This window comes from Topomyia yanbarensis, chromosome 2 (assembly GCF_030247195.1).
Source record: "Topomyia yanbarensis strain Yona2022 chromosome 2, ASM3024719v1, whole genome shotgun sequence".
NCBI classification, from domain to species: Eukaryota; Metazoa; Arthropoda; class Insecta; order Diptera; family Culicidae; genus Topomyia; species Topomyia yanbarensis.
The window spans coordinates 38,179,895-38,203,932 of record NC_080671.1 but is presented as its reverse complement, the minus strand read 5'-3'; the positions used below and the strand labels follow the sequence as shown (position 1 = coordinate 38,203,932).

At 39.5% G+C, this 24,038-nt stretch overlaps 1 protein-coding gene across 3 annotated transcripts in view; it reads left to right on the top strand.

Moving 5' to 3' along the window:
* LOC131683067 (disintegrin and metalloproteinase domain-containing protein 10-like) overlaps positions 1-24,038 on the top strand; it is a 229,601-nt gene that overhangs the window by 159,730 nt on the left and 45,833 nt on the right. For all 3 annotated transcript variants that reach the window (XM_058964891.1, XM_058964889.1, XM_058964890.1), the window contains exon 3: positions 13,122-13,145. In XM_058964891.1, the coding sequence (XP_058820874.1) occupies positions 13,122-13,145 (24 nt within the window). The remainder of the gene's footprint in view (positions 1-13,121; positions 13,146-24,038) is intronic.

The following is a 24,038-nucleotide window of genomic DNA, read 5'->3' as shown; positions in this document are numbered from 1 at the left end:
GAGAATCTGTTTTTCGCTGATGGGTTGAAAATTGCCATAAGGAATGAAGCTGATTACCGTGAGTTACAGTTTCTCCTTCATACATTTTACAACTGTTGTCAAAGAAACATGTTGATTCTTAGTGTTGCGAAATGTTTTGTCATGAGCTTTCATCGTACAAGGGACATGCTTAATCTCAACTACAACCACGTAAACGACCTAGACGCGATTCTTGATGAAAGTCTTACTTATACCAATCACTTATCAGCGACTATTGACAAAACGAATCGATTGCTGGGTTTTATTTTCCAAATTCCGGGATCCTTAGTGTTTCAAAGCTTTATATTGCTCACTGGCGCGCTCATAGTGGGAATTTGCAAACTTTGCCTGGTGCCCTTTTCATGCAAAGTGGAGTGAAAGGATTGAAGCTGTCCAGCACAAATTTATACGATATGCTTTACGTCAATTGCCTTCATGATTCGTTGAACCTGCCACCATATGAGAACCGTTGCAGGTTATTAGGACTACATACTTTGCAAGAACGTAGACACACTTCGCAGGCCATTTTCATATGAAAGCTTATGTTGGCTGAGTATGATGTACCGATCTCCTTGGACAAATCAACCTCTGCGCCCCAACCCGAGTTCTTCGCCTTCTAACATTGCTACACATCGAAATGCGTAACACTAATTATGCTATCAATAGTCCGATTATAGCGATGGTTCGTCGCTCCAACGAATTTGCCGAGCACTTTGACTTCGATACCAATTCCTCACCGTTTGCTGCCAGGGTTATTATTTTTAGTTTAGTTCATTAAGACTTATTGTCAGTTGAACACAAATTTCTAAATACAAATACAAGATAAACCTTCCACGCCCCGTTGTAAGTCGAACCGACGTCTCCAAAAACTCTGACTGCTGTTGATTCGTCGTTATAAATTCATTAATTTATAAAATACGTGCTGTCTCTTCCAGTGTGCATTAGTTTAAATCGTTCTCTCGCTAAACTGCCCACGATCGCATGTTTGTCCCGTTTTCTATGGAATTTTCTATCTTTATGGGACTGATTTGCGATCATGGGCAGCGAAGGTATTTTTCATATATTTTTTTATATGAAATATTCACAATGTCGAATATTACAAAATTATCTTATTATTCAACAGTGTCTCCAAAGTTCTGGAAAGGCTGGTCTATAACGTGACGTATTCAGCTGTATTCCACATTATCTCGGAGTATCGACACGACAAAGTACCGCACAACATCGCAATCCTAAAATTAAAACGAGCAAAATTCAGAACACCCACAAGTATCCCGCAAGGAAGTCATCTGGGCCCGTTTATTTTTATTGTGTTTATAAACGATACATACAGTCGTATCAAGTCTAGGAAATTGCTATGCGCAGACGATCTTAAAATCTTCGAAACTATTGCTTCGGCACTTGATGCCGTAGTGCTTCAAGAAGATATCTGTATAATTCAAGAATGGTGCACGTTTAACGGATCAACGTTTATAAAGAACAATTGATAGCGCCGATTCGATCCGTGACGTCGGAGTGCTCTTCGAAGTTGAGCTTTTCCGATCATATCACCGCAACAACTGCTAAGGCTTTTGGAATATTGTAATTCTTAAAGTGGAATACCGCGGGCTTTGATGATTTGTACGCACTAAAATCACTATACTGTGCTCTGATCAGAAGTGTTCTGGAATGTGCTGTGCAAGTGTGGGTACCATAACATGCCGCTCAAAGTGGCCGACCAGAACGTGTGCAACGATGTTTTGTGCGATTCGCTCTGAGGAAACTACTATGGAATGATCCTGTGCTGTTGTCTTCTTACTACCATAGATCTATGCTACTCGGTTTGCAGACTCTGGCGTCTCGCCGTATCTTCCTGCAAAGAGTTTTTTGTTTTCGACTTGCAGTCGGGTAATATCGACAGTACAGTCCTAGACACCGTACTGCATATGGACACAATAATCCACTGGAAAGATGTAGCTGCAGATTTAACGAAACTTTTTCGTTGTTTGATTTTAACATTTCCAAGGCTAGATATAAATTCTTAATAAATTAGTCTTAAAAGGTGTCTGTACGGTGTAGACCGTAGATTATAAGAAAATAATTTTCAGGAAATTTTTGGTCTCTCGATTTCTGAAGTTTTTGCGAAAATTGCTGAAATTTTGACAATCAATTACGTATGTATGCTGTTTTAGTGTCCTTTAGTTTCGCAAAGCAGTAAACTAAAACAATAATTGTGAAACCGGCTGCAGGAAGGACAAATTGTATACGAAATTCATCCATTGATATTGTATTCCAGCTGAATTGGTTATGTAGCTGTGTCATTCCTCTTGTTTTCACACGCATTGGCTGTTCCCTGAAGTTCTAACTAGATCACTGCTGTTTTACGCATATTTGTCCCATGTTCTATGGGGTATTTTATTTGCATAACACAGTCCTGCGTAGACCGACAGATCAGTGTCCGTCGTAAAATTTGACCAGCAGCGCCTGGTAGCACCGCCGCGATGCTATAGGCTTTCCATCTGAAATTGGGAACCTTTTTCATCGGAAATATGACCAGATCTGGGCCGACTGCGTGCTTGCTTGCATGCATGCAAATATGCTACTAAGCCCGAACCGAGAACTTATTTCGCCATATGTTCCAACCAAATCAGGCTCCGAAGCTCGGTTCAAACAAAAAAAAAAACAACCGTAAGGCACATTTCGATTCGGAAGCAAGCCCCGGAAAACTAACATTTTTTCAATCGATTTGAACTCACAGACTTTGACGAATGGCCGAAACGCGTACGCGGGTATTCATATTTTTTTTCAGACAAGGGAGTCGACTATTTTGTTTCGCTGAATTCCATTACGATTAATGGAAGCGAGTGTGTTTTTTCTTCTCTTTGGTGTGTCGGTTCAGTTCAGCCGGAAAAAGTGAACGGATTAGCGGCCAAAAAAAAAACGGTCGACAAGCAAACATGACTTCGATGAAAGGATTTCGCCTTTTTTTCACCCACTGGGTTCTCGGATATAGCGAATAAATGGGATAAAATTTGAACTTGGCCATGTGTTGCGTAACGCCTGATGGAACGCGCCAGGCTTCGACATTTGAAGTGGAAGATTGACTTTGACGATTATCGTTAGGCCGGAATATATCCCTTTTACCTGGCTGTGCACAACTAATCCACTTAGCTCTGCTCGCAACTGTTTGATCCTGCTGGGATGGTGTTGTGTAAGGTAAAGGCACTTGCAAGGATGAGCATCACTCGAATCACGTTTCGGAAATAATTTCAAGTTCGCTTCCAACAGGCAGGATAATGCTGCTGGCACAGCTGGACATGTGCACCAGCAGCAAATTGTTCCCCGGGAATGACCAAGTTTTCGTTTCATGGTTGCCGCCACCCAGCTCAACTCTCTAAAAGGAAGAGAAGTGGCGCGTTACGGGTATCGATGCTGCCGGAGATGGCACGTGATTTCAGGAAGGTGAACTTACGGCACGTATGGTGGGTGTTTGTTTGCTATTACCGTCGCCATCGAATGTTGTACATCGTGAGAAAATTACGAACTGCGATATGAAGGTCATGTAAAGGTGTCTTCTTCCTCGGGCAGAGATGCTGAGCGAAAATAAAGCAATTCAGTTGCGGGAACGAAACTTTCGTTGATGTAAACGTGCTTCAATGGATTGCTTGATGATGTGTATGATTTGTGAACTTAATAGTTTTCCTTATTTTTATTTGCCTTTTAAAGGCACATGAACTTGAACTGTCCCCCACTGTCTTAATAGCCCCGGGTCCCCCTAATAAAAGAATTGTAAAACATCTTTCCGTCATTTGTGTACGGCCCCTTATGTTATATTATATTATATTATATTCTATTATATTATATTATATTATATTATATTATATTATATTATATTATATTATATTATATTATATTATATTATATTATATTATATTATATTATATTATATTATATTATATTATATTATATTATATTATATTATATTATATTATATTATATTATATTATATTATATTATATTATATTATATTATATTATATTATATTATATTATATTATATTTCAATACATTTTGTCACCATATTCATCGTATCTTTCCGAATAGTCGAGTCCTAATACATTCTATTTTTTCTGCAGAAGCGGCGCCGAAGCCTTCAAGATATATTTTATATATTACCTTACGTTATTGTTCTAATAAACAATTCAGGGAAGATCCGATTTTATCAGCCTCCGATTCGCTCCAGAGTTTGAAAGCCTCACATCAAAATCCGTTTGATGGGCTCTAGCAAACGAACCAAATCAAATTTGAGTTAATACTGTGCTACGTGTGGCGTATCGCTCTGCCTATTTAATGGGAAGATGGCGCGAACTTTACCAACTAACACTTTAGCGCCATCCGCGAAAGCAGATGTGTTAGCGGTTTTCTAATTAATTTGCCCGGACTCTTACCCCAGGGGGGGGACATTCAGATTCGCGCTATCTTTAGGTATTTGGCAATATCGTGGGAAAGCCCAAAACTACCACAAAAATACACAGAAATACCGAAAATCAAGAAACAAAGGAAATACAAATATGACTTACCCACGGACCGCCAAATACGTCCTCAAGCAGTCTTTGCACAGTTTCTTCGGCTTTTGCTACGGCCAGGATCCAGAACTAGGTGAAAATCCGCTTCTAGGATCCACTTCTTCACACTTCACAAACCGAGAAACGCACTGAATTTGGAATGGTACATCAAATTTATTCACCGGACAGAACGACGGCCAACGCAAAAAACACAAAAAACAGCCAAATACTCAAACTGGACTCTTGACTATCCAGCGCAACGATTCAAAAGTAAGAGAGCGATCGAAAGCTTCCCCCAGTCACAAGAAAAACTCCCAGTCTTTCTCCTAGTAGCTGTAACCTCATAAAAACCGCGCAAAGCGGCTAGAAAAAACGGATATTTTCTTGCACTTTTAAGCTCGGTTCAGTATGTGACGCGTAGCAAATCATTCCGTACCCCAATGCCTCTCAACTCTCGCGTACCCCAGCCTCCTGTTAGTAATTATGAACTCTTCACGACATTGCCATTTATTTCATGCATTTTCCGTTGCAACGCAACAACTGTCTTAAGCATGTTTTTCTTATCCCCGGGAAATGTAAGGGACGGTAGGGAGTTGTGAACATAGTTTTGTTTTCGGGTCATAACTACCATAAACATTGGTCGATTTTCGAAAGTTGACCAGGTATTTGTAAAGGACACCTTAATACATCCACAGGCTGAAGTAATTTAAAATAATCCTTATCATCTTTGAGATATGGCAGACTGCGTGAAATGCGTAGAATCGGCATTTTTTAGTTTGGTGGGAAGTTGTGAACTATCCGAAAAAGTAGAAAAAATGGAATATAGTTGTGATTTATTTTTATTAGGGTTATAAAAGATCAATTTTATTATTTCTAAACTAAAGATGAGATGGAAAAAAGATCTGATTCACAATGCGTAGATGACAAAATGATTCGCCCCAAGCCACCTGAATTCGCGGTTGCGGCACGGGAAGATTAAAATTATAGTAGAATCCTATTCTTCGCATAAAATTTAACTTTTTTATATCATAACATGTATGAGTCATCCTGTTTTTCTAAAACTGTTCTGTTCTTTTAAAAAAAATAACTATAATCTACTGTAAGTTATGGTTCACAACTCCCAACTTTACATAGGGTGATGAGCCCATTTGCGCCATGTTTCTATTATCGCCCTTTCCATTTGAAGCCGTTGGTTAGAGCGGTGTCTGCCATCTTTGTTCAACTTATTGAGTTAAATGGTATCGCAACAATAGGGGCACTCGATTCGAGTTTTCGTTGCCCTCAAATACGAGAATTTTACTGTTTTCAGCGCATTTGTGTTATTATATTGGTTCTTAACAACGAAGCAAAGCTGTTGATGTCAATTTTTACGCATTCCATTGATTGTAGGGCGAGAAATTAACGAATTAGTGAGGCACCTTGCTTATTATGGTGAAAATGGGCACTTTACCCTATCTTCGAAAAGCACGTATCTCCATCGACACAATAAAGGTTCATCCAAAATTTTTTATCAATAAAAGCCAATTGCACAAGGAATGTTTTGCACTAATTTACTTTAAAAACAACTACATAACTCGACTCCACATACCACAAATACAATTGAGCAAAAAAACTTTTTGTTTGGTATATTTATTCGCTAGGACCCTAAACACGAAGAACACGAGTTAATGAAACATTTGCTAATGAAAAAGTTCCGTCATGACAGTAGAAACATTTAAAAGTAGTTACGCATTTTTATCATTTATAGCTTAGCGGGAACTGACGGTGTTGATAACTCCCTATGGTTTCCAACACCCCACCTTCCCCTACATAAAATAATCAGAAAGGAAATAATATGTCATGATTTTGTCAATGTCCACATTTTATCACCAAGGGGTTGATAACAACAGTTTTTCACTCTAATATACTCGCTATAGTGTATTTTTTCTATATTATATCATGTTGTATTACACTAGTTTCCGGCATCGGGAATCAACGACAAGGGTTACAGATTCGGATGGATGCATCAAATATTGGGACGTCGGGCGGTCTTCCTCGAGCCGGCAGGGGTTCCTTTAGACGACTTCGTAGTACGGCTCAGATGTGGATCGGCAACACACCGCGTTGCGCGTGTGATGTTGTATTGTATGTCTCGTGTTGTTAGGTCATTCGACAGATGTTTTGTCTCGTCTTAGAGTCGCATAAAACTATCGTTGGGGTACGGTAGACGGAAGAGGGCACTTCTGGGAATGATACAAATGAGAAATGACGGGGGCAGTTAAATCTGGATATTGATGGTTTTAAAAAGGTGTATTAAAGGTACATATTGACGAGATCGCGGCTTGCCAGTACATCTCGAAATGGGACATTGGGTGATCTTCCTCGGGCCCGAAGGGAATCGAATAGTTGAGATCTGGCAGAACAGTACTCGGCGCATGCCCAGACAACATGTTCGATTTCGTGATAACCGTTGCCACAAGCGCAGATACCGCTATCCACGAGCCCAATACGCCGGAGATGTGCGTCCAGCGTGTAGTGATTGGACATGAGCCGAGACATCACGCGAATGAAATCCCAACCCACATCCATCCCCCTGAACCAAGGTTTCGTCGATACCTTAGGGATTATCGAATGTAGCCACCTTCCCAGTTCACCATTGCTCCATGAAGTTTGCCAACTTTCGAGGGTTCTCTGATGAATAATACTGAAAAATTCGCTGAAGCTAATTGGTCTTTCATATGTGTCACCTTGTAAAGCGCCCGCCTTAGCTCACTACCTGGAATGGAGCAATGCGAGGGAACCCAAACTAAGGTAATCTTGTACGATCTTACAGACAAAGCACGCAGGCGCTCTCAGATTTTCCCCAGAAAATATGGAATGTGCTTTCTAGGTTTCATTGAACGGAGAGCCTCGATTGAGCTGAGGCTATCCGACACAAAGTAATGATCGGTGGGCAAAGTATCAATGATCCCAAGAGTTTACTGAATATCAGCAAGTTCTGCGACGTAAACTGAAGCCAGTGGAGCCGTCGAGGTTTGACCCGTCGGTGTAAAACATCTTGTTGCAGTCGACTTCTCGAAATTTACTATGAAAGATGCTTGGGATCACTTGCGGACGTATGTGATCCGGGATTCCACGAATCTCGTCTTTCGTGGATGTGTCAAAGAACACAGTTGAATCAGAAGCATGAAGGAGATTGACACGGTTGGGATAGTATGTAGAAGGATTGATATTTTGTGCCATGTAATCGAAGTACAAGGACATAAATCGGGTTTGAGAATTGAGCTCGACAAACCTTTCGAAATTTGCAATTACTAACGGGTTCAAGATATTGTATCGGATGAGCAATCGATATGATAGGTCCCAAAATCGATTTTTCAGCGGAAAAACGCCCGCCAGCACTTCTAAACTCATCATATGTGTCGAGTGCATGCAACCCAAAGCAATACGTAAACAACAATATTGGATTCGCTCTAGTTTGATGAAATGTATGTTCGCAGCGGAGCGGAAACAGAAACTCCCGTACTCCATCACCGACAATATTGTTGTTTGGTACAGCCTGATCAGGTCTCCTGGGTGGGCACCTCACCATGTTCCGGTTATTGTAGTTGATCCTTTGTTGGCACTTCTGTTTCAGATACCTAATGTGACATCCCCAGGTTCCTTTAGAGTCGAACCAGACCCCGAGATATTTGAAAGTTGAAACCTGAGCAATAGTTTGACCCATTAATTGAAGCTGTAGTTGCGCTGGTTCACGCTTCCTTGAAAATACGACTAGCTCAGTTTTCTCCGTGGAGAACTCGATACCTAGTTGGAGGGCCCAAGCAGACAAATTGTCCAAGGTATCTTGCAGTGGTCCTTGCAGATCTACGGCTTTAGGACCTGTAATAGAGACTACACCGTCATCTGCAAGCTGCGTGCAGGAATTGACAAGACATTCGTCAATGTCATTCCCGTAAAAGTTATAGAGAAGGGGGCTTAGACATGAGCCCTGGTGAATACCCATGTAGCTGATTCGTAATGTCGGTGATGTCACCATGCGAAAATGCATATGTTTTTCAGACAGCAAGTTTTGCAAAAAGTTGTTTAGAGTCGGTGAGAGACCATGCAGCTTCTCAGAAAGAATTTTGATAGAAACTGAATCAAAAGCCCCCTTTATATCTAGGAAAACTGATGCCATCTGCTCTTTGCTAGCATAAGCCATTTGAATTTCTGTTGAGAGCAACGCAAGACAATCGTTCGTCCCTTTGCCTTTGCGGAAACCAAATTGTGTATCTGACAGTAAGCCATTTGCTTCAACCCAATTATCGAGGCGAAACAAGATCATTTTCTCGAACAACTTTCGGATACAGGACAGCATCGCAATCGGTCGATACGAGTTGTGGTCGGAGGCTGGTTTTCCTGGTTTTTGAATGGTGATGACCTTCACTTGCCTCCAGTCATGAGGGACAATACTACCCGCAAGAAACCTATTAAATAAATTCAACAAGCGTCTCTTGGCAGAGTCTGGCAGATTCTTTAACAAGTTAAATTTGATTCTGTCTGGCCCTGGGGCTTTATTGTTACATGATAAGAGAGCAAGTGAGAACTCCACCATCGAAAACGGTGTTTCGTTCGCGTTATCGTGAGGGGACGCGGCGCGGTGTATTTTCTGTGCCAGGGCGGAATCCGGACAAACCTTCTTGGCAAAATCGAATATCCAACGGTTTGAATATTCCACGCTCTCGTTAGTACTGATTCGGTTTCGTAAGCGCCGGGCCGTACTCCAAAGAGCGCTCATCGATGTTTCTCTCGTTAGTCCGTCGATGAACTGGCGCCAGTAGCTACGTTTTTTGGCTTTTACCAAATTCTTTATGCGCGCTTCCGCCATCGCGTACTGTCGGTAGCTAGCTAGCAGCCCGTCGTCCCGGAAGGTCTTATACGCAGCGGCCTTCTCCGCGTACACGTTTTAGCACTCTTTGTCCCACCATGGATTGCGAGGACGCCCGCGTGAGTTCGCGTCTGGTATGCGTTTAGTCTGAGCTTGAATCGCGGTATCGAGAATCAAGCCAGCCAGAAACCCGTACTCTTCCTCCGGAGGAAGCTCTTGTGTCGATTCTACTTTGTCGGATATCGCGGACGCGTAGCTCTTCCAATCAATATTTCGTGTGAGGTCATACGAAAAATTGATTGTATTCGGTGGCCCTGAACCGTTAGCAATATTAATTACGATTGGTAGATGGTCGCTGGCGTTGGGATCAGAGACTACCTTCCACATGCAATCTAAACGCAGCGATGTCGAGCAGATGGACAGGTCTAACGCGCTCGGACGCGCTGGAGAGGCAGGAATCCGTGTCATTTCACCCATATTCAAAATGGTCATATTGAAGTTGTCGCAAAGCTTATGGAGTAGAGTAGATCGATTATCGTCATGAAGGCAACCCCATGCCGTACCGTGGGAGTTGAAGTCACCTAAAACTAGCCTCGATGCAGGGAGGAGTTCCGCAATATCGCAACGCCGTCGGTGGCTGACTGAGGCTCTAGGGGGAATGTAGGTGGAATCAATGCAAAGGTCTTGGTCCTTAATTCTGGTTTGGCAAGCGACAACTTCAATACCTGGTGTCGAGGGGAGGTCGATTCGGTTGAATAGCACTTTTTGATCCCCAAAAGTACTCCTCCGTAAGAGTCTTTTCGATCCAAGCGAATAATGTTAAAATCATGGAAGTGTAGGTTTATTTCTGAAGTAAGCCATGTCTCGCATAGTGCAAATGCATCGCATTTCAAGCTATTTAGTAAGATTTTAAAGGAATCGATTTTCGGGATAATGCTTCTGCAATTCCACTGTAGAACAGTGATTAAATCCTTGACCTCGTTCGATGAATTAGCCATCGAAGGATACAATCGCTGAAAGGAGGGGCCATTTCGCAGTGAACTGCATCATGAATATTTTTACTGTGGGGCGAAAGCTTATCAAGATGCTTTTGTGGGGGTCAGAAATATTTAACGCTGTAAGAATACGGTTCACAATGTCAGAGAAATTTATTAAGCCAACGCTGTTTTCTTTCTCTGGCTGAGATATGGGAACACTTGGGGTTTTTGATGTTCCTGGAAGTGCTGGGAACTCCTTTTCTGAGCTCAGGTTACTGAGACCGGGAGCGACTTGCTTCAGTTTTGCACCAGTACTTCCTTGAGTAGTTATTTTAGAGGGGCCATGAAGAGACACCTTCTGCCCTTTACGACGAAGCTTGGGAGAGGAAATGTTCCTCCTTTTTCTATTGCTTCTAGGCACAGCAGAAGATGTTCCCTCCTGGGTTTCATCACAGTCGCCTTCGTCAGTGGACAAGTTGGTATAGATGTTCATAGAGACAGGTGACGTAGCTATCTTAAGCATTTCTGCAAAAGATCGCTTAGAGCGTCCCTGAAGGGAACGCTTAAGATTCTCCTCGCGCTGTTTGCACGCAGGACATGAAGGGAAATCATGTGGGTTTCCCCCACAGTAGAGACATTTTTCGACATCTCTTCCACAGGAATCATCCGCATGATTCCCACCGCATATCCTACAACGGGCTTTATTGCTACAATGGGAGGCTGTGTGTCCCAATTGTTTGCAATTTGTACAGTTCATGACCCGCGGTACAAACAGGCGAACAGGTAGATGAACCTTGTCAAAGAGGACGTAGTTGGGTAGAGCAGAACCGGCGAAGGTCACCCGATAAGAGTCTGAGTTGACGTTTATTTTTTCCCGTCAGCTGCGACTGATGCTGAGTGCAAACGTTTACATTGCAGTATCTTCACTGGCTGATGCATGGGCTCTTTGAAACAGCCAGTCCCATATTTCAGCAGGTCCTCGCAACTCAGAATCGAATCGGAGACTACCACGCAAACTTCAACCCTGTTAGCTGAAATATATACTCTGTACTCCTCCGTAAAGGGTCCGTAGTCAGCAATATCATTTGCCTGATTTAAACTGTTAACAACCACCCGAAGCTTATCAGGCGAATTTTCGATATCTCTGTCACGGCCGGATGCCGATTCGCCAGAACCCGAGAAATCTGCAACAGATTCAAACATTTTTTCTTTGGTCCGAAAGAACATCACAAATGGCCCGGTGGCTGAGCTCGGATATACTTTGAACCGGGGAGCCGATTTTGTTTCGACGTCCGTCTCACCTTGAGATGACTTTGATTTCCAAATGATCATCCGGTTTTGCATGCGAATGAATTCAAACAACCTTTTTGAAGTAAAACCTAACCGAATGAATAATTCAGAACATTAATTCAACGCAGATTTTGATATCAGTAAGTACTACAATCTTCTCGGGCTTAGTTCATATTCCACTAAGATGATATAACCCTTGAACCTTACGGAAAACACACAGCTAAACTGCATTGTAAAATTATCCCAAATTTAGTATAATATAGTATAATTATACTAAATTTGATAATTGAGTTGTAGATTGAAGAATGGTTTGCTACTCCCAGGCAGTATCATCTATCGATTCTCTGTGCAGTTACAGTTAGTCCCGATCAATAACAGAATTGCAACCTGGTCGCTCAAGCTCAAGATGTCGCAAATCAAATCTCAAACTTTCCAATGAAAATATTTTAAAAAACATTTTGTATTCAAATGTTTATACTGATCACGAAAATGAACCCACTTATCAATTCCTGCTATTATCTTGGATAGTCACCTCACCTTCCCAAGGATCCCATTAACCATTCCATTTCAGGAACTATCAAACCATCTCCATTAGCTGAATGAGAACATAAAAACCACAAACTATCAGCAGAGAAGCTAATTTCCTTCCTCTTCCTCCGATAACTGAAGCATGAGTGTGTTTCCATCAGAAAAATTTACGAGCCCGTTCTAATAATACCAAGCGAGGAACGTTCTAAAACGTTTCTGGAGTAACCACCCACTGGTCAACCGATCCTTTCCCCTTGTCCCTTTCCACTATTCAAAACGTTCGCCAACATACCCGGCCACTTTGCATAGTATTTATAATGTATGTATATGCTAGTGTTCACACGCGTAACCAATGACGGACCGGGTCGTTGCCGCTTCACCACCACCCAACAGCTCGAGCGTGTTCTTATGGGGCATAATGTAAAGTAATCAAAATAATGGGTTCACTCTCGTTTAGTGCAGCAGTATAAGTGGCCGACCGCCGTCAGCTAGTCAGGGGATGTTTCTTCGATCGTTGCAGTTGTGTCATTGACGACTGTGTACCCATAGAAGAGAGTCAAGTGGCTGACTGCACCCGCACTCGAACGGCAATCGTAGATATGCAAGTGCGGACTTCCCATTATTGGCTGCGAACGGTTTCGAACGAACCCGTCATTGACAGGCGTCTGAGAATACCGCAAGAACTAAGAAGCTTTCTAAGGCTGGCTAACCTTGCTCGCAGCTCAGTATAATACACTGGCCGCTTGAAATATGGGGAGGGTTGCAGCCGGTGGAATAAATTGCATAAATTGGTTTTTAATGTCGTTTGTTTCTTACACTTCAGGGGCACTATGTTTATGTATGACCGGTACAAAAGCAACATTCACAACAAAACTAATCTTAACGAAAAACTAATTATTCTTTTTCCCTTTTCTTGCAGGTTACGTAAGAGAAATAAAGAAAGGTACGTATTGCGATTTCTAGAACCTCTTCTTTCCGGTGTGATGGTAGCAAATTCTCCCTTAAAGTTTTAACGCCATCCACAAATCAATACTCGGCGAGATAGGAGTAAGGGTTATATTTTCCTGACCTAGTTTCCGGGTACATTGTTCTAAGTCTCAAAACCGTTGAATCCGTAAAAGTTAGTTCAAGAGATGAAAATGTGAGCTGTGAACGAGACTCGGTATACTATGGTACTATGTATGAAAGTATGTACGATGTAGGATTTCGCAACAAAACATGCTATCAAACATCTGCTATTCAGTTCAACACAATTCTTTTCTGTGACCCGCCATGCAGCTTTCGTCGCCTTCGAGCATATATGTTAGACAAATACGAACATGTTGCTGTGCCAGCAGACTGAACACCCTTGAAAAGTGGGATGGAAGAGGCGCCGATTCATAAACAAGAAGGGCTTCAGTTTGTTTTATTTGCACTTGGGAAAGCGTTCCATTACGGCTGCCCAGTTTTTCCAGTCCTCCAGTGTTGAGCCAGACGAGGAAGAAAAAATAACCGCCCTGGAGCAGAAGAACCACACACACACACAAGATTTGCGATACAAACTGAACTGTGTTATTCAGGCGATGGCATATGGAAGGCAAAAATGCTGCGGGTTCTAATGGACTCTTTCATTTAGTCTCGTGTCTGTGGTCGACTCAAAAACCTTCGGTGGATTATGTTTGGACTGGCACTCTTCTCCCGTACACAGCAGGCTAGAAGTGAAATGCGTAGGCTACAGCAAAGCTACGAATATGTCAGGATTCTCGAAAGATGCCAACGTCGACATGCCTTGTAGATAACAGTGGCAGCAGATTGCAGTCCTCACTGGAATCGACAAAGTCCTTAATTTATCACTACATCCCTAGGGTGATGTGTTCTTTTGTTGGCATTGACAATATCAAAATACGAAATCTTAATTCGGTGTGTGACCTTTTCCGCGATGGAGGGTAACATTTTCTCTCACTTTACCCTACCCTTTTATACGTCAAAACATGTGGTTTGGGCGTTTTTGGTAGTTGTATAAAAAATGTACGACTGTTGCTTGTGTGGAGCTTAGTTTGAAGACTGGCCATAACTTCAAATGTAGTGTCTGCCGCTAGCCTTGATTGGGCCCCCGCATAAACCCGGACTTGTCGAGAGGGCTATCTTTCTTGTTGTGTTGTATGTGGAGTGGAGTGCTTGCTTTCAGCGCCATCCAGTATTGCAAGGTTGTGCGAATACCCATGGGTAAGATATGTGCGCACATTCGAGTGATGGGCGGGGAGATGCATTTGTGGGGCTTGGCGGAGGGATTGCTGAAATGGATTTTATTTTTCCTGAAATCAATCGTCATTATTCAATGTGGTTCTCGGAGAATGTATCTTGAGTATTCTCTATAATGAGATTTGTAATTGAATTTCAGGAGAGATATTGGATATATCACTCGTGTCCTTTACTATCTAATCGGATATCTTAGCTCAAATAGAACATTCGCCATTAGACTGCAAAACAAAACTATTTTTTGTAAATTCAACCGCCCTCTACTGAGTTTAATTCAGAGTTCCACCAGCAATGTTTGTTCCAAATTTGAACCAAATCAAATAAGCCTAACTACCGGACCAACATGCTGGAAGTTTGCATGGAATTTTTAGCCAATTTACAAGGAGCAAACCTAACAGCTCGCGTTTTCACCGCTACTTGGCAATATATACATCAGATTATCGCTGGAAGTGAAAATAAGACAGATAAATTGATGGTTCACAACATCATGGTCGACACGGGACGCGCGCCTCAGGTAGAAACCTATTTATGGCATTATGCACGTTCCCAGAATGCTGCGCTTGCACTGTACACGTGTAATGCAGCAGGTAGGTTTTGAAAACGGATCTGTAGAGGGTGTGAATTATCAAACAATCACAGAAAACGATAAAAAACGAATAATTTTGGTCAAAATTGTAAAAGTCACATTTATGGCCGCTGCTTTGGAATCGCCATTTTAATTTTTGTGATTTCGACACATATTAACTCAAATTCGAGTTTACAAATCACAATACCTATTTTTCCTCAATTAACCGCATTCAGCGATGTTCAAAATTCCATGTAATTGGCACAAAATGTTGACATTCTACCACGAAGATTTCAACGAAAGTGTTCTCAAAACTTTAAACGCCCCATTTGAAAACGGTTCAATTTAAGGATTTCATCTTTTGACCTCTCGAAAGAAAACCTTTTTCATCGGAGGAATGCCCTATAAAATCTGCAAATTGTTTTAATTCACTAGTTTTAGTAAAGCCTTACAGCGGAAAAAAATGCTAAAAAATAGATCTAAAAGTTTGAGATCGCTCAATTACGTCAAATTTGAAGTTTTTCACTCGTTCTTTGGTCATTACTCCAATAAATGTAGTTGGCTTTAGAGCCCCATTATTAGTTTTGTGTTTCAAATCGATCCTGAGGCAACAGGCTGTACACAGTTTTGGAATTCCACGCGCACCCAACTTCAGACAGAACGTCACCAAGGGCGCCATTTTGTTTCTTCGTCTTGAAAAAAATTTAAATGATGACAAAAATATAAGCTTTTTGAATCCCAAAGCTGTTTTTTCATATTTTTTTATTGACCCACAAAAAAATCAAAATTTTGCTTGATTTTTGGTCATTTAAATGAGAACTTTGCGACGCAGTGGGACGTTTACGTCCCACCTACTTCTCCGAAGTTTTTTTTGCCTTTCTTGTTAGCGTCGACATATAAATACGAATTCTTTCTTTTAATCAACTCTTAGGGATGTAAGGAGTATAGCTATCACAAAAAATATGTGAATTTGTTAATAGCTTATTAGTTATAAACAATTAAAGCTCGAAAATCTCGTTTGTTAAATTCGGCTGTGTCTGAACTAAAAGTCCTAGAGATCTAAAAATTTATTTGCCAGTATCTCAAACATTGAACAAAATAATAGATTTTTTGCAGAATTTTTCGTAGGTCTGTTTTTTCAAAAAACAATTATCAAAATATGCAAAAATGGTGTTTATTATTATGTTGGTCTATATTCAAAAACTCAAAATGGGGCTACATAATGGTAGCCATTTTTAGCAAAGCACAGTCGCCATATTAGATCCGCCATTTTTAATTTTACATTTTCGATGTCAGAATCAGAAGCAACAACCCCGAAAACTTCCTTGTAAGCCCTTTTAGGCCAACATAGAAAAACATGAAATTTAGCCAAGTACAGTCGCCATTATTATTTAGCCGAAAATGATACGTTTAGCAAAATAGTATGTTTATAAGAAATATGATTATTGACTTTAACATTTGAATGGCAAATTTCATCAGATAGAGCATGCATTACTAGGTTATAGTATGCCTTACCCGAGTAGAAGAAAATAACTTCCGAATACCAAATTCAGGTATACTGTACCCAATACTTGAACACCACAATAAGGTATTAGGGAGCCTTCCATAAGAGGCAAAATACCTGAAATAATAACTGAGACTTGTACTAAGAACAACTAGTTGATAATGAAACGTGTTATTATAGTACCTGAATAATAAAACCTTTGAAACTTTCCAATAACAAAATTCACTGTATGGAGGTATTCAATAAGGTATTGATTTGGTATTTGTAAAAATCACTGGAATACATCAATAATACTAAAATAAAGTATTATACCTCATTGAGGTATTAAGCAGGTATTGAAAAATGATTCTTCAATACCTGATTAATACCTCAATGAGGTATTAATAATTAATTAATACCAGGTTTTGGTATGATACCAGAAAATAGTATGCTCGGGTTATTAACCAGTTATTTTCTCCTGGTCGGGTATTGGAACAGGTGGTTGTGTGGAAATACTGTTTATAATTTGCAGTGCTAGGTACATATGACTATTTTTCATTAATCCTTTACAATGGACATGAATTGGACCAATTTTAGTGACCGGAAAACTGCTTCGGAAGAAGCTTAGAAAATGTATATACTTTTCTATCATTTTTGCTATTTGGATTCATAGATTTATACAAAATCCGAGGTTCTTCAAATCATACGCTCCTACAGTTCCCTCGACCTCGCTATGGCCATTCCGGTACAGGTTCCGGATGGTATCAAATAAGGATATTTGACAACATTTTGAAAACCAATATGGCGGCTTCTGGTTGCCACAAAACAGTGTAAACCATCATCAATAAGGGTGTGATTGTAAAGCGGGTGATCAGCAGAAGACAGAAATTGGTAATTGACACCATTTTAAAAACCAAGATGGCGGCTTCCTGTTACCACAAAACAAAGAACCAATATCAATAAGGGTGTCATTTGAAAGGGGTTGTCAGTAGAAGACAGAAATTGATTATTTGTGCAATTTTGAAACCCAATATGGCAGTTTCCGGTTACTACCAAATAGTGACAACCATCATCAATATGGATGTCATTTGAAAGCAACTAGTAAGTAGAAGACTAAAATTGATAATTAGCACAGCTTTGAAAACTGAGATGGCGGCTTCCAATTACCACAAAACAGTGAAAACCATCATCAATAAAGGCGTCATTGTGATTCGGGTGGTCGGAAGATGACGGAAATTGGTGATTGTCGCCATTTTTAAAACCAAGATGGCGACTTATGATTACTACAAAACAGTGACAATGATCATCAATATGAATTTTTTAAAGCAACTAGTAAGTAATAGTCCAAAATTGATTATTAATACAATTTTGAAAACCAAGACAGCGGCTTTCGGTTACTACAAAACAGTGAGAACCATAATTAATTATGGTGATTTAGTAAAGCGGGTGGTCAGTAGAAGACGGAAATTGATGATTAACGCCATTTTGAAAACCAAAATTGCGGCTTACTGCATCCACATAACAGTGAGAACCATCATCAATAAGGCTGTCATTTGAAAGGGGGTGGTCAGTAGAAGAACGAAGTTGATTATTAATACAATTGCGCATCCCAAGATGATGCTTCCAGTTACAACAAAATAGTGACAACCATCATCAATATGGGTGTTTTATGATAGATGTGGTCGGTAGAAGACAGAAATGGACCATTGACGCCATTTTGAAAACTAAGATGGCAACTTTATGAAGTATTTCAAGAAAATTTGGAATATAATTCATGGATTTAGTTTTGTTTCGTGGACTGTTTCATAAAATATAATATAGTTGTTTTTGTACAGCTGGTAGCGACCAATCATAGGTATATGAAAACCATGTTTCTAATAGTCCTATCATCACAAACAAGATTATTTCGTTATAGTGTTAGCCATTTGCATAAGCTGTCAATCGCAACATAAAACTGATCAATTTTCTTTCAAATATGTTATGTTCCTAGTAGGAATAGAAATGAACAGCCAGCGCAACATTAAAACTCATCTGTGAAACGAACGATGAAAATTGCTATTGTATTATTTTCCATCTTCTCTGGCGAACACAATAAATCAGTATGCGTCCAGAGGTGGACTTCCACTGCTACAGTGAAATCTCGTCTTTTCTACTGTCGCCTGCACAGTCTTCGCCTGTGCGAGAAATCATTTCCAAGCCACAAATAAAAGACTGAAAGCAAGAATGGGTTGAAAATTCGCTATGTGCTGGTTTCTGTACCAATAAGAGCAAACTTAGGATATAACATCCTCAGCGCCAAAATGGCTTATAAAATATACCACTTTTATTCTGAGATGAGAAATATTCCATATTTTCATAAGAATGGTTTCAGAATTTATTCACCACGAAGCAGTGAAAATCATCATCAATATAGGTGTCACTTGAAAGGGGGTTGTCAGTAGATGACGGGAATTGATTATTGGCACCATTTAGAATAAAAAATGACAGCTTCCGACTACCTCAAAATTCGTCAATTCATCATCAATATGGGTGTTATATAAAAGATGGCAGTTAGTAGATGACGGAAATTGATGATCGATATCATTTTGAAATCTTTCGGTTACCACAAAATTCTGAAAATCGTCATCAATATGAGTGTCGTTTGAAGCCGAGCAAACCACGTATCATGTATCAATGTAGCAAAAGATTTATGAAAAGGTCTACATAACGTCAAAATCGTTTAGATAGTTCATTTCAGTCAGCAGTCTGTAAAAGTTGATTCACATTAGTAAATTAGAAGAAACGTGATTTTTATACGTCAATAGGGATCTTTAATTTTAAAAAATTGTGCCAGTTTTTCATATGTGTTGATAGCGGGTGTTCTTGCGAGTACACTCATTGTTGAACCTTAATTATTTTTTTCTGATTTTTAAATTAAAAAAAAAACAAATTAAATTCAGCCAACAAACTGACAGTTGTCCTACTAAATGTCATATCTGCAAATATCTCGTTCGCCTCATTGTTAACCGGGACAGCACCTAACACAGCATGATCTAACACTTTTGCAATCCGCTAGCAGCCTGCCATCCCAAATTTCATCTGCAAACTATGGTAGATCTGATGAGGGAACCTATAGTGGCATGCAAGTCGCATGGGTTTGGATGTGTTATTGTCCCAAAAGGAAACAAACTAAAAAATGTTTTTTTCAATAGTTTCGGGCTTAAAAATCGAAGAAGGATTGATATATTAATTCACGGTACTAATCTGCATCAGAAAATGCTATAACCCGCACACCCCTAAAGATCTCTATTGATGTAGAATCGCATTGGTGTATAAATTACGTCGGATGCGATGCGATCGTTTTGTGTAGTCATCTCTGTGCCATAACTCAAACGTCGCAAGTTCGAATCCAAAAAGTGTAGAAAATCCAAAATGTGTATGCTTCAGCAGTTTTTTTTATCCCCCATAATATTACTTTATACTTTTGCTACGTTGAAAGATTAATTTCTAATTTCTGTTCTTACATTTAAACCTTCTTTACCGACAAAATATGGTTAGTCGTATGTAGTGCTCCGGAAGTAAAAACAAATTGTGGATATCGTGTACTTTGTGAAATTGTATCGCCTATGCATATGTATATGTATTCTCTAAAATTACTTTAAAGCTTTAATGCTATCGTGTTCAGCGTGTATATTGTTGACAGCAATCGTCAATATCAGTAGCTCCTCCAATTTGGTAGTATACATTGATTTTTCAGTACAACTTTTTTGGAGGTATGTAAAAATGAATTATACACTTGCAACTTTGACATACCAGGAGGAAACATGGCTGGGAAGGTGGTGGTCCGTTATTGATGACTGACGTCAATATGACGGCTTCCGGTTACCACAAAATACTGAAACAATCACCAGTATGAGTGTCCTTTGAAAAAGGGTGGTGAGTTGAAGACGGTAATCAATGATTGGCCTCAGTTTAGAATTCAAGATTTTTACCACACAATACTGAAAACCATCCTCAATATTGGTGTCATTTTGAAGGGGGTATCCACTAGATGACACAAATTGATGACTGACGCTATTTTGAAATCCGAAATGGCGGCTCCCCGCTACCACTGCAATCTGATAACCATCATCAATATGGATGTCGTTTGAAAGGCGTTGGTCAGTAAATGACGGAAATCGATGAAACAAACCCAAGGCCGTCCTGAAAATCATCATCAACATGGGTGCCATTTAAAAGAGGGATAGTGGTCAGTAGATAACGGAAATTGATTACTGACGCCATTTTGAAATCCGGTTACAATAAAACCTTAGAAACTTGTAGGAAAATATGTGTCTTTTGAGAGATAGAAGTAAGTAGATAGTGCAAAACGATGTTGGACGCTATTTGGAAATTGCTGTTGGTGTTCCGGTTACCATAAAACTTTCGAAACTATATGAAACAAAGGCATTCTTTTGAAAGGACTAACAAACTACATAACAGAAATCGCTTTTTTGTAGTCACTATTTTGAATGTCAAGCTGCTTCTTGTTATCAGCCTTTCGGCACCGCAAACACCTGGACTAAGTATGCATAAAGACGGTTTAAACCAATTTTCTTCTTAGGGAATATTATTGCAGTTTAAGAAGCAGCTGTTTTTGGCGATTTTGCTGACGGATGGTGTTTCTACGCATAAACGGAAATTTGTCCTATCTTGAAGGCAAATATAAATTATATCTATTTGGCTAAATTTTTTCCAAGATTGTGTAGATATAATTAGAATTTTGGAATATACATTCGTCGATTCATTTATAATCACTAAAAATGGATGAGCGTTCCATCAAATTATAATTTCATTTCCATTTTTTTAGCATGTTAATATTCAGGTTGAAAATTGAAGGACACTCTCTGCTGTGAGAAATGCCACTATATGCTACACACTCTGCTTAAAGAAAAGTGACATTATTCTGAGTTTCAAGCATTCCAAACACAATAATAAATAATTTAATTTGCAATGCCAGGGTTAAGGATCAAAAGCATTATCATTGCCCACATCTTTCAGTATAGCATGTGCAGTTGGCCTGTTTGCGTTTTGCTCGAAATTACACATCACTACAGAATGCATCGTAACATAGTACGATTGCATAGTACGAGACTTAATTTATCATTGTTGAATTCGTACAAGTGGGCGAGCATGGACATAGCTGGGTAACAGCAAGAATGTAGTTCATGAGTGGAATCGGAAATCTGTTTGTAGCAATTGTAAATTCGATTGAGTTTTTTGCACTGTCATATCGCATACCTACCAATTTACTAGTTTGAGTTATCATTTAAAATGTTCTTAGATAAGATACCTAAATTAAAGTATTTTCGGTATGTAGTTGAAACAATTAACAGAAATAAATTAAATTAGCTTATTGTGTTTCGAATTCATCGCGTCAGTAATTAACACCAACTGGGGGCCAAATTAGAGGATGTACCTAAACTAGGATATACTAGTCGCGAAACAAGGCGTCATATTTATCGTGGGATTATTTGGATATAGTAGATAACTAGTGTAAATTTGGGTACTAGTTTAGATACATCGTCTAACTTGGTCCCGAGTTGGAGCTAGTTACTGACGAGATGCATTCGAAACACCAAAATCCATCTTAATTTTAAATTAGGTATTGTGTCCTCAATGCACAAGTTGGTTCAATCCAAGTTTTCTCTTTCGGCATATTGCATAGTAAACAAGTTGTTTCATAAAACTAATTGGTATTCTATGTTGATAAACTACTGAGATTACAAGGATCACATGGATATAAAACACAAACACAACCTACCAACGGTTACTTTTTGTCCAAATTACCGAGCTATTAGAGGACCCCCCAACAGCAACCGTGGTCACCGGCACCAGTATACTGTGCAGTTAAACCTCTACAATCCACTCACGTCTTTCAGTTGCGACATTGTCCATTTTCGCCAATTCAGAACGCATTAACCCAATTACATGCAAAGGAAAACCCTAGGTCGCCATGCTGCTCTCTCGGTTGATATTAGGGAACTGGCTACAAAACGTACATCCGGAGGCATCAGCAATAGTAAACAAGTTAGGTTAACAAACTAGCTGAAAGATTACGCAAACTTATTTCCGCGAATTCGCTGAACATCCCGGCCCCCGTTTTTTCAAACATAATCTCTTACGTAGCCATATTACACTAAACGGTGTTATCAGCTTCTTTTCCGTCACCGCGTTTGTTCAGACACGCGCCGGTTGGAAAACTGAAACTTCGAGGAAATGTGTTTGTAAAGCGGATTTACCCTTGGAGCAACTCGAACTCGTTCGAATGTGTGCAAATGTGATGGGTAAAAAGCTTGATAGGATTAGCGGTGTGTAAAGGATTATCAAACAATAGCAAGTCCTTTTTTAGGTTTGCTAGCGAAAGAAATGTGTCAACAATCGCGGGCAGTGAGGACTTGGAAAAAAAAATTGGCTTAATTCATCTAGCAGTTAGATTCGAACGATTTTTACTCAGAAATATTGAGTATTGAACATATTCAAAATACAATGTTTTCTGCTAGTTTCTTGAATCACTATCAGATAACGATTCCTGCACTGAAGTAGCAAACAGAAAAGCACAATCTTATTTTCGCCGTTCCGGTCTCAGAGATTCAATGGAACATATGCTTATAAAAATAGAGTAGAAATGTTAACATAGTATACTGTTTTTTCCGGTCCTGTTTTGCAATAATGCAAAAGTGTAGTAAATATCTATCGGTCAGGATGCAGGATTTTTTTTTGCAGAAACCGGAGCAAAACAATATTTCTAGCGTAGTAGTCTACATGTTATATGTTGTGGTTCCTGTGTTTCTGTTTGTTACTCTGCGGAGTATCGAAATTGCAGTCCATTAGTTGTAATCTTCATCAGAAAAAGGAACAATTGATGATGCGGGTATTAGTAGACCATTTTAACACGAGTATTGTGTTCAGTTGGATTTATTTAAGTGCAGAGAAAACAGACATCAATGTTAATACACCCAAACTTTGTAAATGTCCGTTTGATATATGATTACACTGAGATCTTAGAGCTATGATATATTGTTACAAGTAAAACTTTACTGTTGAAAGGTTTTTATCATAACGAATTTATTCAGTAAAATATCTTAGGAACTAACCTGTTTAAACTAGCTTTAGACGAATCTCTCACTAAATCGTATTCAGAGTTGGCAGCACCCTCTCAGATTTTAATGAAACTTTCTGTACATGAGAACTTTGTCACAAAAAGCCATTTTGCATACTTTGTTTTTCCAAAAATGATCTAGACTGTGTTTTGAAAAGGGTCAATTTTTCAACCATTTTTTTCAAATGGCTATAGTCTGAAAATGACAAATCCTACAAAAAAATGTTGTAGGATTGATTTTCACAAAATTAGTTAAATTTTTGAATAAAAATATTCAAAAAATTCTTCATAGACTCCTACACTGAAAAAATTGATTTAAAACATTTAAAGTCGACTTACAAAAAACCCTATCTTTGATTTGGATGAAATTTTGTTCCAAGATAGGTAATTATGATCCCAACCTACCGTCAAAAATTCAAGTTGGGCACTT